This window comes from Pimephales promelas, chromosome 11 (assembly GCF_988280905.1).
Source record: "Pimephales promelas chromosome 11, fPimPro1.hap1.1, whole genome shotgun sequence".
Taxonomy (NCBI): domain Eukaryota; kingdom Metazoa; phylum Chordata; class Actinopteri; order Cypriniformes; family Leuciscidae; genus Pimephales; species Pimephales promelas.
Genome location: NC_142779.1, coordinates 24550427 through 24570015, shown reverse-complemented (window position 1 = coordinate 24570015; position 19589 = coordinate 24550427). Strand labels below are relative to the sequence as shown.

Genomic DNA, 19589 nt, shown 5'->3' with positions numbered 1-19589 from the left:
CACGAAACAAAAATAATCTACCAATAATTTCGTGATCGGATAAGGAGCACATCGTGTTCTCCTAAACTATCCTAAACTAATCGTGTTCTCCATGTGTCAGAAGAAACTTTTGCTTGCTTTATCTTTTTTAAATATTCGTTTACAATAGACACCAACCCGAAAATAGTTTTCCATCTTTTCGATAAAGTAGCCTAATTGTTGTATACATATATATTTAATATTTCAAATAGCGCATTCAGGAGCAACACAAGTCTGACGCTGTTCTTTGTCCTTTCGCAGTGCTTTATGAAATGTGAATTTGAAATGCTTAACATTTGGTGTAGCCTTTAAATAGCCTATATCGACTTTAATAGTAGGGTGAATTTTTGCCGGCATGCCATCATCTCAACTGGTGACTGACATGTGTCATGCTCTTCTTAAACCTGACGTGCACAGGTCAATATAGACAATAATAATGCTCTGTCACCTGAGCCTTGATGCTGTTGTCCAATAATTGATTTTTTTTCTTGAGACTTTGGCCTAACATTCCGCGCGTCTTGGGACACTCATCCGCTTTCTGCAGAGAATAAAACAAAACAGAAAGAAAACAAGACTGCTGTTTTTACAGGCTATATTTCTTGGCAGAGAACCAGACAGGGTGCCTCTGTTTAACCTTAGATGTATGACAAGATTTATCAAGTTTTATATTAGAAATCTTTTGAAGTGCATTTAAGCTTTATGAAACTGGAACTCGCCGTTTTAGAGAGTATGGGTGCATGTAGCCTAAATATATCAAATAGGCAAGGTTTAACAGTGAGAAATTCTTATAGTTTTATGTAAAGCAAAACAGTATAAGCTATAAATGACTCAAGATAATTGTACATGTTGCTCCCCTTCATTTCTAAAAAATAATAATAAAAAAACATTTTGAAAAGTCTATAAACAGTGGGCTACATGCTTCCACTTTTTATATCCTAAATAATTAATTTAGTTTGTTCTTGCTACAAAATAGACTTTACATTTATTTTGAATATATTTAAGGGGGAATCTTCACTTAAATGTAATTTCTGTTTAAATGTTTATATTTAAATCAGTTCATATAAATCGATCTTATTTGCGCACATTATTAATTATTAAAATAACAGCTGACACGATTTTGCAGAAGGTTATGAGTCGCGTTATAAAACTCCATTACAAATAAGCTTGCACTATTTTGATCGGGTAATTTGTCAAAGTTCATAGGCTAAATAAATAAAAAAACACGTCGAGATTTTCAGTTACTAATATAATAATAGTTAAATGTCTACTCGCCTAGTTTAAAGTTCGTGAACGCTATGGTCCTGTCCAAATCTATACATTTTAATTGCAGAAGAAATAATAGTACATAATCATATAAAACGCAACGCAATAATCACCTAATATAATAGGCTATTAAAATACATTGGATTAAACAACTGAATAATATGCACTAAAGTTGCATTATTTTCCATTTCCGATATTTTTTTTTTAATAAATAGGCTGTGTTATATTATTTGTGCTGTGATTTTTCCCTCTTCACACACATTAATAGAAAATATAGAGTCTTAAATAGTGAAGCCATCCGAGCACGGCACTCCCACTGTTTCCTAACAGGCTCCTGAAGGACGTGCAACATTTACACTAAATGGACCATCAATATTGTATGAGTTAAAAGTTTCCCGAGCCTGCTATCTGTCTTGTGAGCCTCCGTACAGAGTCAGAGCCCATGACAAGGTCAAGGCTTTACATACGAATATTGACGAGTCGTGGGCAACAAGAGAGAAAGGGAGATGAAGAAAAACCCTCCACATATTTGTCTCTGATTTACGAGGTGGAAGCGAGTGATGCTGAGCAGACGAAAGTGGTTAGCACACACAGCCAAACATCTCAAATTTCTTCTTTTTCTTAAAGTTTTATCTTACTCATGAACTTTTCGGATGGTGTCGCACTGGCTCTCTGCTTTAGGCCTGCGTCCAAACACTCGGGGAATAAAAAAACATGTTTATGAGACCGTTACTTATTGTTTCACCCTGCTATCGGCGAAGAGAGGTTGTTGTTGTTGTTGTTCTGTTGTTGTTGACATTTTTAAATAATATAACAAACATTCCACTGAACGAATTTCTTGGTTTGAGAAAAGAAAGATGGAATGCAAATCAATGAAGATTGTGTTATAAAATAGCCTAACTGAACAGTCGTGTTTTCATGGGTATTTATGTTGACCTACCCATAAAACTTTCTGCATTTTAACATTTTCCAAAAAAAAAAAAAAAAAAAAAAAAAACATCACTTATGATTTATAAGCTTTTTCCTCATTGGGGCCAAAGATGTCCCCACAAAGACAAGAATTTCGGATATTTTGTCCCTATTTTTGTTATTATTTATATTTTTGTCTCAGATTATACACACAGAATATCATGATCACACTCTCTCTCACACACACACACAGAGGTCTATGTGTGCATGTTTGAATAGATATTTAGAGCAATTTTATGTAAAAAAACAAAACTTTTTTATACAATTGTGAAATAAAATTTCTATTACATGTGTTGTTCTTATGTCACTATTTTTGAAATTGTTTTGCAAAATTTACATTTTATTCCATGAATCAAATAGCCTAACAATATCCCTTTGTCTAGAAGCTGGCAAGTCATGGCGAATTGTGATAGAGTGCCACCTTGTGGTGAAGACTCGTTAAATTCCACATAAAAGTAGATTTTTTTTGGATTAGGTTGAAATGGAAACAAATTTTCATTTAATGCCCTCATTGACCAATAAATTCAATAAGTGAATATGAAGAGTTCAGATGCAAAAGCCTCTAAATGCCATTTGAAATGTTCTTCTTTAATGATGATTTTTATCAAACTTGTATATTTAAGTTCAGTAATTTCACTTAAATAACAATTAATAGGTAATTATCATTGCCATTTAAGTGAAATCACTGAACTTAAATATACAAGCTTGATAAAAATGACCATTCTAGAAGAAAATTTCAAATGGCATTTAGAGGCTTTTGCATCTGAACTCTTCATATGAATATGGTACACTTTCTCATAACATGTCATGTTTAAATAGACAATTTAATGCTGATTAAAATTTAGTTGAATCTCGTATAATTAAAAAAAAAACAAAGTTTAAAATGGCTTAACTTATTTTGATGAGTTGAAGTTTTTTTGCAGCGTACATTCACTAAGAATATATTTATTTAGGCCTAAGTTAATAATTTTGCTAATTCAATATTTGTGATTCACTGAAATTCATTAGTTTTATGTTCAAATACCTTTAGCTACTTTTTAGGCCACTGTCCAAAGCTTATAAAACAGGAAATTCAACACAGTGCATGGTGTGTACAATATAAAAGGCCGGTATCTTTTGATAGTTCTATACATCTGTTCACCGATCTTCTGGGTTTGTAGAGGTAAAATAACAAGAAATCGTTTCACATAATTTTGTTTCCCCAGTTCATTTAAATGCTACAATTATTTCCAGTGCAGTTCTCATGACTGCGACGCGTCATGACGTCACTGCGGTGTCATTTTTATTTACACGAGACTCCAGCTGTTAACACTGACTCGGCAAACAGAGTCGATATGTGTGTCCGTGGGTGTGTGTCTTCGCCACGTGATCCAGCTCGCCAATGTCCTTCTACAACCCACTCAGCATCATGGCTGCGGATGCTGCGGATGCTCTCCTCCCGCACCGCATCCCTGGACCATGCCTCCTTGCCCTGCTCCTGCTGATCGCCTCGGCTCTCCCCACACCGAGCCACGGGCTGCTGGGCTTCCGACCGGAGGCCACGGGGGGAGATCTGTCCGTGCAGGACGGGCTGCTGAAGGCCACCGAAGGGACGCGGTTCATGTTACGCGTGTACTATGCAGCATCACCGCAGAGGCTCAACCGGACCGTCAGCAGCTCCGGTGGAAGAGCCGCGCCGTGGATCGCCTTCATAGAGGAACCGGAGCCGGGCAGAGAGGGGCAGGTGCATCCCAAACGCAACTTGTGCGTGGAGGAAAGCGCGAGGAGCTCGGACATAGAGCTTCTCGGCTCCTTCAAGTCAGCCTCAAGTCAAAACTCCATCCTGGTGGAGCTGCTCGCCAAAGACCTCCGGAGAGGAGAGAAAATCAAGTATTACTCGATCTGCGCCTTTGACGGGATCAAGTGGGTGCATTACCGGACGCGCGACTTCTGGCTGGCGGTGGTGGAGCGGCTGCCGCATGCGGACGGGTGGCTTCAGGCGGGTCTTTCGGTGATGTTGCTCGGGCTGTCCGCGCTCTTCAGCGGGCTGGTGATCAGCATGCTCGCGCTGGACCCGGTGGAGCTCCGAGTGCTGCAGAACAGCGGCACGGACATGGAGCAAAAGTACGCGCACAAGATCGAGTCGGTGCGCAAACACGGCAACTACGTCCTGTGCACCTTAGTGCTGTGCAACGTGTTTACCAACACTTTCCTGGTGGTCTGGATTTGCCAGATCCTCGGACTGACGCCCGTCTCCACCGCAGCGTGCACTTTTCTCATCTTCTTCATCGGAGAGATATTTCCGCACTCGGTTGCGTCCAGGCACGGCTTGGCTATCGCGTCTAAGACCGTGTGGCTGACCAAGACGCTGATGCTGCTGACTTTCCCCATCACGTATCCCATCAGCAAACTCCTAGACAACATGCTGCACCAGGAAATCAGCAACTTCTACACCCGGGAGAAGTTACTGGCCATGCTGAGAGTTACTGACCCGTATCATGATCTGGTGAAAGAGGAGCTGAACATCATCCAGGGAGCTCTGGAACTCAGGAGCAAAACGGTGGAAGATGTGCTGACCCCTCTCAACGACTGCTTCATGTTGGCCTCGGATGCCATCCTGGACTTCTACACCATGTCAGACGTGATGCAGAGTGGATACACTCGCATTCCAGTGTTTGAGAACGAAAGGTCTAATATTGTTGATATTATGTTTGTTAAAGATCTGGCCTTTGTTGATCCAGATGACTGCACCCCGTTAAAAACCATCACCCAGTTCTACAAGCACCCGCTGCACTGTGTCTTTAATGACACCAAACTGGATGCAATGCTGGAACAGTTCAAGAAAGGTAAGATGTTTGTTATCTACTCTGTGTGAAGTTCGAACAAGTGATACTGAGAAGTCAGTGTGATTTCTTAAATGGATAGTTCACACAAAAATGAAAACTCTGCCATCATCTACTAACCCTCCATTCATTCCAAATCCAAACCTCTTTCTTCTGTCATGTATTTTAAACAACATTGCTATTTAAACAACTTTGGAGCCCATTAACTTTTATTGTATGAACAAAAACAACACACACACATAGATATGCATACATTTCAGATATGCAGGGTTGCAAAACAATGAGTTCAGGAGTATATCTATGATGAACTGTCCCTTTAAGAATATATTACAGTGGCAGTGCTTGGGAGAACATACTGTACTTCATGAAATTATAGATGAAAATATGCTGGTTAAATGTGATGCATTGCCCTTCCATTTGTCATTGCCCTCTGGCTATGTGGTCTATATAGCTATAAATAAATACATAAATATTTATACATTTATATAATATTTTACATTTTATTTTGACATGCATTGCACATGAAGGATTTAGCATCAGCCTCATCCTTATAACTTCACCTGACATCTGCATGGTCAGAGGCTGAACTTGAATAAATTGAATTTGTTCCTATGGCAACTGCTTTAATTCTGTCATCACAGTTCGCCAAGACAGCAGGGATTGTTTGCTTGCAGACAAGCATGTTTTGACACACTTTTTTTCTTTCTAATACTGCATAAATGACTAAGCACTGACATTTGCATGCAGTTTTCTCTTTATCTTGCCTTGCACAAAATCCTAGACAGTGATGTGATGCGTTCTGAAGCCTGCATGAAATCATAGTTTGGCCTTAACTGCATCGCAGTGGCAATTACGTAATGATGTCTTATTGAGATTGATGGTGTTTTCTACGAAGGCAATGCTACAGAGCGGCAGCAGGGTGCAGAATGCCTTAATTCAGCATAATGCAGTAACCTGTCAGATTTACTGCTCTCAGTGGGTACAAGATTCACCAGATTTGCCATCTCCGCAGGGCACAAATGTTCGCACACAGTAAAATAGTAAAGGGATCATCCGCAGTGTCAGTTCCATACCCGCTGTAGAGAATCCAGGGCGGTTTAAGCAAAGTCCCTGACCAAAAATAGGATTTTTTTTTTTTTATCACAGACTGACACCGCACTGCACTTTAACCCTGGATTGAGTTTAATCTTTGAGCAAGACTTAGACTTCAATTTATTTTCTACCCCACAGAGAGAATTCATTCAATTTAGCACTGAGGTCAAAGTTCGGCTAGTGGATTGCTCTCATTTTTCAGTAATCGCTCCATTCAAATAAACATTGGAACTTTAAAGGATATGGAGTATTTGTGATGTTGATGTTGTTCACTGTCAGGTTGTATCTTTAGGGGTGCAACAGCTTGTCGCTGGGGCAGTATACATTTAAAAGGACAACTTACCTTTTTTTACCACTAAAAGGTGCATTGTAATATACTCTTAAAAGAATAGTTCACCCAAAAATGAGAATTCTGTCATTGATTACTCACCCTCATGTCGTTCTAAACCCCTAAGACTTTCGTTCATTTTCGAAGTCAATTGAAGATCTTTTTGATGAAATCTGAGAGCTTTCTGTCCATCCATTGACAGCGCGACTACCACTTTGATGCCTCAAAAAATTCAGAAAGAGATTGTAAAACTAATCCACATGAATTGAGCGGTTTAGTCAAATTTTTCTGTAAAGACACAATCGCTTTATATGGTGAACAGATTGAATTTAAGCTTTTATTCACATAAACGTTCATCAACTCACACATTAGTTGTGGTAAACAGAAGTTCAAACATATTCGCTTGATGTGCGAGAACCAATGAGGTTCATTCTTGTGTTACGAATCACGTTTGAGCTTCAGAAGAACCAATGAGGTTTTTTTCTTGCACATCAAGCAGGTTCGACTGAGCTTCTATTTATGTTCGCTGATCAATGTTTATCTGTGTATAAAAGCCTAAATTAAATATGTTCGATATGTTCGTTCGAGTCTCTTCAGATAATTTGGATTAAACTGCTTGATTCATATGGATTCGTTTTATGATCTCTTTATGAACTTTTTGAAGCGTCAAATAGGGATAGGGATAGAAATCACTTACTGTATGTATCACTAAAAATATCTTCATTTGTGTTCTGAAGACAAACGAAAGTCATGGGTAATGACAGAATTTTCATTTTTGGGGTGAACTAACCCTTTAAGGTACTAGTATAAATGATGACCCTTTAAGACTACTGCCCCAGACAGATTAATAATGAATTAATAAATTACTGTCCATGCCTGACTGTGTTCTTTGCTTTTCCGTGAGAGTTTGTTAAAGGGCCCTTATGATGGATTTTTAAAGAGGACCTTTCATGTAGTGTGTAACATAGCTCTAAGTGACTGAAAACATCCAGCAAAGTTTTAAATCTCAAAGTGCACCATATTAGCCTGGGAAAACCCATACAACTTATGGCAGTTTTAGATTTGCTCTGCAAGTTAGTCTGGCAAAGAGCTCATTCAAGCCCATTTCTAATCCGTTGAAATTGCGGCACCAATCAGAAACGTTGGGGCGGGCTTTACACGATGATGTCAGCGCAGCGACGGTGAAGCAGATTTTGTACATTTAAAGATGGATGTCGCCCTGGAACTAGGGGTGTGACGGTTATAGTTGAACACCGTCATTAGAACTCTATAACCACCAAAACCATGTTTTGCCAAAAAAATGTTATCATAGAAAATGTTTAAATGCTAATATCAGCGTTCGAGGGAAACAGAGGCTGAGTTAGTGGTGCTTCGGAAGCTGCTGGAGATGATTCGGGAGAGGTCTGAAATCTCTGCCGCTTTACCAATCAGACTCCGCTGACATGATGCATTCGGTGGCGCAAGACCGGCAAGACCCCTGCTGCGCCCCAATTTGCCTACTTATACTACGCCCTAAAAGTATGTACTCTTTTTGTGAAGAAAAAGTACATACTTTTGAGTGTGTAGTAAAAGAGTAGGCAAGCTTTGGGATATACTACTTCGTCATCTTTAACGAATTTAATCATCTTTATCGAATTTAATTTCTTACCGTTTCTGAGAGAAATGTTGTCGCAGTCGTGAGTCTTTCATGCGGAGACCCTCCTCATGTGTGCAATTTAAATATAATGATGCATTTAAAAGTTAATGTCTAACCTAGCTTTACAAAAGTTCACAATGCTTCTGCAGATGCAATATAATGTGGACAACATTGAATAAATACATTTTTGTCAGGTTAGATACTGATAATTATTCACTCAAACCCATTTATCTAAACCTCTCTACGCAAGTACACAACCGCAGGACCTGGCCTGGACATGTACTGGCTTAAGCTGGGGGACACACCTGGCACTGCAGGATTTGAGTCCCTCTCGGTGTAGTGTGTTACTTATGGTAGCCTTTATTACTTTGGTCCCAGCTCTCTGCAGGTCATTCATCAGGTCCCTCTGTGTAGTTCTGGGATTTTTGTTCACCGTTCTCATGATCGTTTTTACCCTACGGGATGAGATCTTTCATGGAGCCCCAGATTGAGGGAGATTATCAGTGGTCTTGTATGTCTTCCATTTTCTTACAATTGCTCCCACAGTTGATTTTTTCACACCAAGCTGCTTGCCTATTGTAGATTCACTCTTCCCCAGCCTGGTGCAGGTCTACAGTTTTCTTCCTGGTGTCCTTCGACAGCTCTTTGGTCTTGGCCACGGTTGAGTTTGGAGTGTGACTGTTTGAGGCTGTGGACAGGTGTCTTTTATACAGATAACAGGGTCAAACCAATAATACAGGTAACGAGTGGAGGACAGAGCTTCTTAAAGAAGGAGTTACAGGTCTGTGAAAACCAGAATTCTTGCTGGTTTGTGGGTGACCAAAAACTTATTTTCCACCATAATTTACAAATAAATTCTCTACAAATCCTACAATGAGATTTTTTTTTTCTCTCATAGTTGAAGTGTACCTATGATGAAAATTACAGACATAATCTCTCATTAATCTAAGTAGGACAACTTGCACAATCAGTGGCTGACTAAATACTTTTTGGCCCCACTGTATGTTTAAAGCACATTCCTTTCTAGTTGTCTTGCTGTTCATTTCAAATAAACGTAGAGCTAATCAGTGTCTGCTGTTTATTCAAACTAAGTTGTTCTATAACAGACAAACGTCGCTCTTCATACGTCATCCCCTGCATCGCTCTGATTGGTTTTAGGTCTATCCAATTGCTCCCAGAGGCATTTGAGCTACTTCCGTTGGTGACGCACATTTGGAAATGATTTGTCTATGATGCTTTGCCATACCTTAACTCAGTTACAAACCGAGAATGGTCTTGTTTTAACCAGGCTAGCACCGATTATTGTCTTTCAAAAGTAAGAGTCGACTCTGAGTCAATGAAATAATTGTTTTTCAAATGAGTCATAAGCCGTTTCATTGAGACGTCAAGACAAAACATTAGCATATTGCCCGCCCACATATTGCGCGTGCAGACACCAGGGAAAACTTGAACCTCAAACACTTGCAGCTGATTCCTGGACAGCGTCATGTCGAGAAGACGCTATGCTCTACAATGTGAAGTTAAAGCTGTGAAGTTCACTGCCCAAAGACGAGCATGTGAGGAATCAGTGGTTCAAATTTATCTTTACCAATACACCACAGCAGTATAATCCTAATATTTTGCTGTTCCCTTTATTTTACTGACAACTACTTCTCAAATCTCAGAGTTCAATGCAGGATTCGCACTATTACCTATAACTGTGTCTATTAATGCAGATTGTCTGGCGTTCTCACAAATGTTACTTTGTGAAAATATTTGTTTTACCAACATTTATGTTACATCAGTCATTAACTCTAGAGCTTGGCTAATGTATACATTGCATATACGACATGCACTGTTATTGATAGAGTTTCCACGTGTTCACCACAATATATTAGAAAAATACTCTGCAAATAAATCAATGCAAGTAAAATAATTGGTTTGTTGATGGACATGCACTTGCTAATACAGATGGTGAGGAATTAGTTGCAACATCTCATAATGTACCTCAAACTAAGTAGTGTGTCACTGAGAAACGTCCAGCTCAAGTTGTCTTTTCGATGGAGTTCCGGGTTGAATGAATAGTTCTTCCAATGTTTCATCATCGGACTTGCGCTCGCATTGATATTGTAAAATCGACATCATTGTTTGTACTGTTGAGTTTACTGTGTTGGAAGCCTCAGGACAAGCAGAGCTGATGTTGCTATGGCAATGGGCATTTTGTTTTTCAACGGTAAGCCAATCACAACTTACTGAACTGTCTGGCCAATCAGATCAGAGCAGCTCACAAAAAGGAGGGATTACAACATGACATCATGACTTTTGTGTAAACATACACGCCACTTTCGAGTCAAGTGACGTGTTATCTCTACGCATTTTGAGCTATCCGCGTGTATCCGTGTGTATGCGTGTATGTCTACGCCATTACCGTCCGAGTGATTCCGCGTTTCTGTACACGCCGTCAAATGTCCGCGCGAAACGAAGCAAAATGTAGATCTACATCTGGGGAGCGAACTTTTTTTTTCCTAGGATGGTAAGGGAACAGTCATAAATGCCATTAACCCCAGTGACGGTTAGGTTTAGGGACGGGGTTGAGGTAAGTCATATATTTATAAATACAGTAATAACGTTAAGTCAACGGCGTTCATAAACACGTTGAAAGCGATTATGCGTCTTGATTGTCATACACACGCTTGATTAAGAGAGATTGATTAATTTGATGAGTCGTTTGATAATCATTGAAAATGTGGTGATGAGCAAATGTATGAGGAAATGAAACAGTTTTTTTTACCTTTGGTGCATGTAAACCTGTTGTAGAAGGCTTCAAACCAACATAAGGAAACTTTAAAATAACATAAAGTGGGGCCTTTAAATTATATAACAAACACATCAGTTTTAGAAAACAAATCTTATCCAGGCTTCATCCAGTTCACCCCCAACTAGATTTCTGTTGTAATTTTGCACTCAGACAATGGCGGTAGTTGTACAGTAAATAGCCTCTGCCAACACGGCAGGCTATTTGCACTCTATTACTCACCCTCGTGTCAAGTTTTTTACATTATGATAGTTCACTGTGGCTGTCTAAATAAGATGACCAAATGAGCAATGAGCTTCAAAAATGACCAAACATTTGCCAGTGCAAGACCATTTTGGCTTCGTAAAGACATTATACGGGTTTGGAGAGAAACAAAGATGAGTAAACCAAGTAGTCATTTTTTGGGTGAACTATCCCTTTAAATGAAAGTTCCTCTGAGTGCTTGTCTGTACAGAAGCATCAGGGCAGATTAGCTGCAGTTGTGACCTTTTGGTCCAATCAGTGTCTCAGCTTGGGACCGTACAGACAAACAGAGCAGAGAGCGAGAGAGAAGAGGATCCGCTTCCTCACACTGTGAGCACCCAGCCTGACACGCTTTGAAGCCTCTGCCTCCAGTGAACATATTACAGCAGGGATAATGAAATATGCAGGCTAAACCTTTCCCTCTTCATTCTCTAAAATACGGCAGATGCTGAGCAGCAGGTAAAGGTGAAGTTGAATATAATGACCTTTTTCTGGAGACTGTTACTAAAGTGGTAAAACTGTCAAAATGAAGCTGTTCTTTAAAAATAGTAAAGCCGTGAGTCTATTCAGCACGTGACAAATGCTCAATTTAAAACGCATTTTTACATTTTGAAAGATTCTTAAAGAAACAGTTCACCTTCATGTCATTCTTAACCATTCTATGGAACAAAAATTGAAATGAAATAGTTTTTGACTCAAACATCAAACAATATTAAAAAAGTTCAAACGGCACCATGTAAATTAAGTCCTTGCACAGACTTGAAAATGCTTCTTTTTCACTCTGTTTTAGCTTTCTGCCCATAATGAGATGGCGTTTTTATATCATACATTTGAAAACGCAGTTTTCGCTTTGTAATGTGGACTGGGAAAACTGAGGTTTTTGAAACCGATGACGCAGGTTTAGTCATGTGAAACATATTGTACTGATAGACATACCAGTATTATGCCTGTTATGCGCTGTTCACTTTAAAGGGGTCATGAACTGGCTTTTTACATTTTTTATATTGTTGTCTGGGGTCAACTTATGACGTTCGCTTGGTTTGTATATTAAAAAACTTCAAAATGAATAAGTAATAGGCTATTTTCTACCCTAGTTTTGAGCCTAGCTCAAAAACGCTCGGTTTTTATGGGCGTCTCGCATTGAAGACTTGGAAGTAAACGCCCACTGCTGTGAGTGGATAACAGTTTTGCATATTATAATGAGTTTCACTGTCGACCCGGTTTGTCATCACGAGGTAGGTAGGCCTATGTTAATTAGCTATGCGTGTAATGCGCGAATCGGTGGGCGGGGCTAAACCGGCCGTGTTGAAGTAGGCGTTGATTATCTTCTGCGGGTGGTGTTTTATCCTATTTATCATATCATAGTTCCACACTTTTAAAAACGAGTCGTTTGCAGAGGCTGGTGTCAATAAAAGCTTTTATTGGACTAACAAGGACGTTTTCAGCTCTGAAACTTACAGAATAATCTTATATCTTATATAATCTTATAATATGATAAATTTGATTTCTCAGTTCATCACCCCTTTAATGTGGACAGCCTAATTTAGACACAAAAAATAGCATAGGATCTGATTGATCATCACTCGGTTGTCAGCCTCCACAATCCTCTCTCTATCGTTTCCTATTCTAACAATGCTTGTCTGTTCTATGACGACAAAAAGCCCATGAAACACATTTCTTTTATGACAACTCTAGGGGAGTTTGGCATGATAATGGTTATGACAATTATAAGCTGCAGAATCACTTCTGTTTGACATTTTGCTGACAATTCCATTGGGATTTAAGCAGAGAGTGGTGCTGAAAACCAAAAACATTTACTGCTCAGGTTACTGAGGCTTGGTTGCTGAGGCTAGTTTGGTGAAAATTGGGCAAACTCTTTAGGAAGAGAGAAAAATCTCATTGTGCAGAAACTGAAACAACTGCAAGGAATCAAATGGAAGAATTTAGGCCATGTCCACACTAATACGTTTTCGTTTGTAAACGTATATTTTTCACTCCGTTTTGGCCTTCCGTCCACACTGAGACGTCGTTTTAAGTCAACAAAAACGTATCGTTTGGAAAACGCACTCCAAAGTGGATAAATTTGAAAACGCCGTTTTCGCGTTGTAGTGTGGACAGTGAAACCGGAGGTATTTCAAAACAATGACGTAAGTTTAGCCATGTAGTACCAATAGATATTCATGTTTATCGGTATTGTGCCTGTTATGTGTTATTCATTTTTACACTATTGCTAAAATATGTTACTTTCTATGTTACTTAATATGTGCTGTTCTTCATAGCACTACAAAGATGCAGATAATACTTACATTTGCTGTCCTGCGGCAAAACAGGAGAGCAGTTGCGTTTTAGACCAAACATAGGGTGACTGAATGCGACCTGGACGCATCAGTGATGGTGAGATATTTTGCTAAATAAAATTATCCTGTTATTGTGCGATAACATTATTATCTTATGTGAGCTTTTGTGAAGTTTCACACATGCGCCGTAAAGTGAATTTAGAAGGACGGAGAGCGTTTTAAAACGAAAACCCCGTTTTCAAATGTATCCAGATTAATGCGGACGTAGCCTTAGTATCTCTTGCGTTCACAAGTCAACTATGTGAAATTTTAAGCAATTAGTGGTGCTAGAGAGTTATAGGTGTCGCTATAGACCCCATTGCAGAAAACAAAGTAATAATCTAACAAATATAATAGGTGCCTGTACACAGAAAAATCCCCAGTGTTAAATTAACACTGAAAGTGTGAATTATATAAACTGAGCAGAGTGTTAAATGAACACTGAAGCAGTTTCATTTATTCATCTAGCTGTTATAACTCATGTACAGCAGCCAAAAAAAAAAAAAAAAAAAAAAGCTAATGATTTAAGGGTCAAGAGCCCAAGTAAAATGAACACTGATCACCATAATGGTAACTTGAAATTATGGTTTTCTCCTTCATTGATTCTGCTTGTTAGGTGTCTTCCATAATGCTCAATTATCACTCAGTTATTCACTTAATTATCTCATTAACTTTAACACTGCGCTCAGAGTTTATATAATTCACACTCTCAGTGTTAATTTAACAATGGGGATTTTGCTGTGTATCTTTTAGTGCTTGGTCCCCAAAACCGTTGGCATTACTTGATTAACAATTCTTATATCTTACTACGAATAATCCGACTTCACATTTACTGGCATTGGAGAAACCCACAAGCCTTGTCATTTCAGAGATACTCTGACCCAGTCGGCTTGCCATAACAATTTGGCCCTTGTCAAAGACGTTCAAGTCTTTACTCCTGCCCATTTCTCCTGCATCCAACTTGTTTTCTACAAGAATTATTATTTTTTTTATTTTTTTATTAACAACCACATGAAATACAAAGAACAGAACAAACACCAGAGGGGAAAAAAAAAAAATTGACAATAGTACAAATAATGCAAAAGAGGATAATCACATACATAAAGGAGATACAAACAATGGCACTTTAAAACAATAAAATGTTACACAATTTTAGAAGGGGATTTTGAAAAAAGCACAACAAGACAATGTTTTCCTAGCTTTGGACTTCTCAGAAGTAGAAAGCGTTTGGAGGTATTGGTGAAATTCGATAAGAAAGACTTTGAATAATGGCTTATGCTTGGAGAATTTACACTTATGAATATGAAATTTTGCTAGAAGGAGTAATAGATTTATCTCCCCAGACCATGACACGTGACACGGAGACAATCAACAACATTTGCTTCACCTGTGAGTGGTCATGAAGTTGTGGCTCGTCGGTGTCTCCATATCACTTAAATCATTCATTTACTTGCTGTTCTTAGAAAACAGGCATTTCCTTCATCACTTCTCCTGTGTTTTTCCTTCTATTTTCAGCTACATGCTGTGCTTTATTTAGCATTTTTCACCATACTGCTCTGCCACGCATCACATGAGTAGTGCCAGCTTTAATGAGTTCTTCATTTGCTGGCACAACAGCTGAGGGAATCGCAGGGACATCCGTGTGGGCTCCGCGTGTGTGTTATATAATAGCGTAGTGATGTAATGCGGTTCCCTGCACATCAGCTTTGAGGAGTATATGGTGCTGAGTGCTGCATTGCCCTTGCTCTCCACCTGACTCCTGCAGAAATCTTCACTTTCACTCCGTGTGCACCGCTACCATGGAGACCACAGAGAGAGAGAGAGAGAGAGAGAGAGGCTTTACGTTCTCTCTATCAAAAGGTTGAGGATTATATCATTTAATCCTCTCCATCTGAAATCAAGGTTATTATAGGTTTGCATAGTTTTTATTTGAATATTTTCAAATTCCCTATACATTTCAGTTTGGGTTTAGTTAGTTTCATTAATGTATTCAAAATACACCATCGCAGTGGTCAAATATGTCCATCTATCTAATTCAATGAACAATATAAGCAACATTGTGTATGTGATAAACATAATTTAGCTTTTGTGACTTTTTCTCTTTTTTTTGTGCTGATGCTGTCCCTTTAAGACTCTAATGTAAAAGCCCACTTTGTATGTGAAATGAAATAATGCACTTTGCTGCAGAACCAAGCTGCTGGTTTGCTGTTGGTGCCAATATAGATTTAACAGTACCATATTTCAGCAAGAGGCCTTGCTTTACATGAGATTGATAAATCAATCTGCTGAAATTACCAGACTTCAACTACTAGTTTTGAATGTTGGGACTCTTCAGACGGATCTGCTAAACATAGCCATTGTTAAAATTGTATTGCATTCAAATGAAGTCATAATTGGACATCACAATGTTGTGGAAGTACAGAACAAGTAAATTCTGTTAAATTGGATCAATACAGTAAAAACCTTCTAAACTATTTTAAAATGTCATTTATTCCTGTGATGGAAAAGTTGAATTTTCAGTATCATTACTGTATAAAGTATAAAGTCTTCAGTGTCACATGATCCCTCAGAAATAATTCTTATGCTGCAAGAAACATTTTTCTTACTATTATCAATATTGAAAACAAGTGTGCTGCGTGACATTCTATACAAAGAAGCCATGGTACTTTTTTTCAGAGTAAAAGTCTTTTGTAACATTATAAATGTCTTTACTGTGATTTCAATGAATCCTTGCTGAATAAAAAAGATTTTTTTTAATGAATCACTCACCTTAAGGATTATTAGAACACCTGTTCAATTTCTCATTAATGCAATTATCTAATCAACCAATCACATGGCCGTTGCTTCGATGCATTTAGGGGTGTGGTCCTGGTCAAGACAATCTCCTGAACTCCAAACTGAATGTCAGAATGGGAAAGTAATGGCTCTTTCAGACTGCACGATTTTCAAAGTAGTCAGGTCGCTGCTCTTTTCACACTGCATGACTATCTTGGCCAGCATTCAGTCGCTGCTGTGTTCACACTGGACGATGGATCGGCGACAGAAGGTTTCACACTGCATGAGTTTAGAAAAATCGCCGACAGACTCTGTCTAGCACGCTGCACGCAAACTACATTTCACAACAAACACGCGTGAGATATGAAAAGGAAACAACGCGCGACACCACACGTGCAAGACCGGAGTTCTCACGTGAGACTTTTTTTTTCGACCCGGTTGTGGTACAGCTGGTCAAACAGACACGAGTGCTCCTGCCAAATTTCTACTAATTTTTCTTCCATTTATTGTGTCCAAATAGACCGAGAAGAAGCTTTTTTTGTTGAAACAATGCCATATCATGTTGATATGTGATCTATAACTCCTCCCCGAACTCCCTGCTGCTCTGTATCTTGCTCTCTCACTGGCTGCCGGTGATCGCCGATGTAGTTTTCAGTCAAAACACTTTTCACACAGCAGGATTTTGAATCGCCGACAGGTCCAGATATTTAGCATGCCAAATATCTCACGGGCGTCGGCGACTCGTCGGTGATTCTCTCAGTTCGCGTCTTTGTTCATTCACACTGCGTGATTGTCACTCGCGTGAACGAGCGCCGATTTGCCTGTGATTTCGGGCATTTGTCGGCGATTTCTCAAAACCTGTCGGCGAGCCAAAATCGTGGCTAAAATCATGCAGTCTGAACTCGGCATAAGGTGATTTAAGCAATTTTGAGTTGAGTGTGACATGGTTGTTGGTACCAGAAGTAACAATCTGCTCAGTTACTGGGATTTTCACACACAACCATTTCAACATGACATCATGACTTTTGCGTATACATACACGCCACTTTCGAGTCAAGTGGCGTGTTATCGCTACGCATTTTGAGCTATCCGCTAGTATATGCGTGTATGTCTACGCCATTAACGTCCGAGTGATTCCGTGTGTCTGTACACGCCATCAAATGTCGTCGCAAAATGAAGCAAAATGTAGATCTACATCTGGGGAGCGATCTTTTTTTTTCCTAGGATGGTAAGGGAACAGTTATAAATGCTATTAACCCCAGTGACGGTTAGGTTTAGGGACAGGGTTGAGGTAAGTCATATATTTATATACAGTAATAACATTAAGTCAATGGCGTTCATAAACACGCTGAAAAGCGATTATGCGTCTTGATAGCACGCCAAAAATGGAAATACGAATTGGCGTGTCATACACACGCTACTTCATGAGATCAGTCTGAACATTTCTAGGGTTTACAAAGAATGGTGTGAAAAGGGAAAAACATCCAGTATGCGGCAGTCCTGTGGGCGAAAATGCCTTGTTGATGCTAGACGTCAGAGGAGAATGGGCCGACTGATTCAAGCTGATAGAAGAGCAACTTTGACTGAAATAACCACTCGTTACAACCGAGGTATGCAGCAAAGCATTTGTAAAGCCACAACACACACAAACTTGAGGCGGATGGGCTACAACAGCAGAAGACCCCACCGGATACCACTCATCTCCACTACAAATAAGAAAAAGAGGCTACAATTTGCAAGAGTTAACCAAAATTGGACAGTTGAAGACTGGAAAAATGTTGCGTGGTCTGATGAGTCTTGATTTCTGTTGAGACATTCAGATGGTAGAGTCAGAATTTGGCATAAACAGAATGAGAACATGGATCCATCATGCCTTGTTACCGCTGTGCAGGCTGGTGGTGGTGGTGTAATGGTGGATGTTTTCTTGGCACACTTTAGGCTCCTTAGTGCCAATTGGGTATCGTTTAAATGCCACGTCCTACCTGAGCATTGTTTCTGACCATGTCCATCCATTTATGGCCACCATGTACCCATCCTCTGATGGCTACTTCCAGCAGGATAATGCACCATGGAAGCTTGAATCATTTAAAATTGATTTCTTGAATATGACAATGAGAGGATGTGGTGGAACGGGAGCTTGATCTCCATCAACTGCAAGATGCTATTCTATCAATATGGGCCAACATTTCTAAAGAATGCTTTCAGCACCTTGTTGAATCAATGCCACATAGAATTAAGGCAGATCTGAAGGCGAAAGCGCTCAAACACAGTATTAGTATGGTGTTCCTAATAATCCTTTAGGTGAGTGTATATTAACACAGGAAACGTGATTCTTCATAATATAATAAATAAATACCTAGATAGGCATCATAATTATTTAATTAAATTGGGGAGTTTATCATCATAGCCGCAGGGATTCCCAAACGCCATTGCATAATCCTTCCACACTGTTTGCATAAGGTCAGGTCTGGATCTTCAAAACTGTCATGAACCTTAGGGTAAGGGTAAAACAAATGGACTGGGCTTCATTTACTAAAGTTATTTGACTATAGATTTTGCACACTTTGTATGATAAAAGTGTGTTTTATTCACTCTAAAAACACTGGGTTGTTTTAACCCATCTTTGGGTCAAATATGGACAAACTCAGCCATTGGGTTAAATGTTTAAATTACATTTTCAACCCAACGTGTGTCCATATTTGACCCAAATTTGGGTCAAAACAACCCAGGATTGAATGTAATATGTAATGGATTGATTTAATAGCACTGCAATTTTGTGAAATTAGCTTTAGTGTGTTTTAAATGAGGGTGGGATCATCTGCATAAAATGAAATGCCAATTGCATAACCTGCCATGATGCTCCTATGTCTTTCTCTGGCACTGTAAAGGGAAATCGCATTTGGCTATCGTGCAGAGGGTCAATAACGAAGGAGAAGGAGATCCTTTCTACGAAGTCATGGGGATCGTCACTCTGGAGGACGTCATCGAGGAAATCATCAAATCTGAGATTGTGGACGAAACGGACCTTTATAGTAGGTGTTTTTGATATTTCTGTTCTTTAAATTTTCTCCAGAGCACTCATGCAAATCCTTGGCCTCATCTGTCCATCATTATTAAAACTCCAGATGAAGATTCACACATCTAAAAGATACAAAAAAAAAAAAAAACTGATTAAAAGAAGAATATATTCCTCTAAACCGTGAAAACCTGTTAATCTCTGCTTCCTCATGCATAGTCAATAATAATGTGACCTTGTTACAAATAATTACCACACTTGGTACTGCACACAAATAATTGGATTCCATAACTCTGT

General features: G+C 39.2%; 1 protein-coding gene across 1 annotated transcript in view; it reads left to right on the top strand.

Moving 5' to 3' along the window:
- The first annotated feature begins 3548 nt into the window (after positions 1-3548).
- The window catches only part of cnnm1 (cyclin and CBS domain divalent metal cation transport mediator 1), a 33509-nt gene continuing 17468 nt past the window's right edge, over positions 3549-19589 (top strand). Inside the window, exons 1-2 of the mRNA XM_039657071.2 lie at positions 3549-5075; positions 19165-19308. Coding sequence (XP_039513005.2) covers positions 3632-5075; positions 19165-19308 — 1588 coding nt within the window. The 5' untranslated portion in view covers positions 3549-3631. The remainder of the gene's footprint in view (positions 5076-19164; positions 19309-19589) is intronic.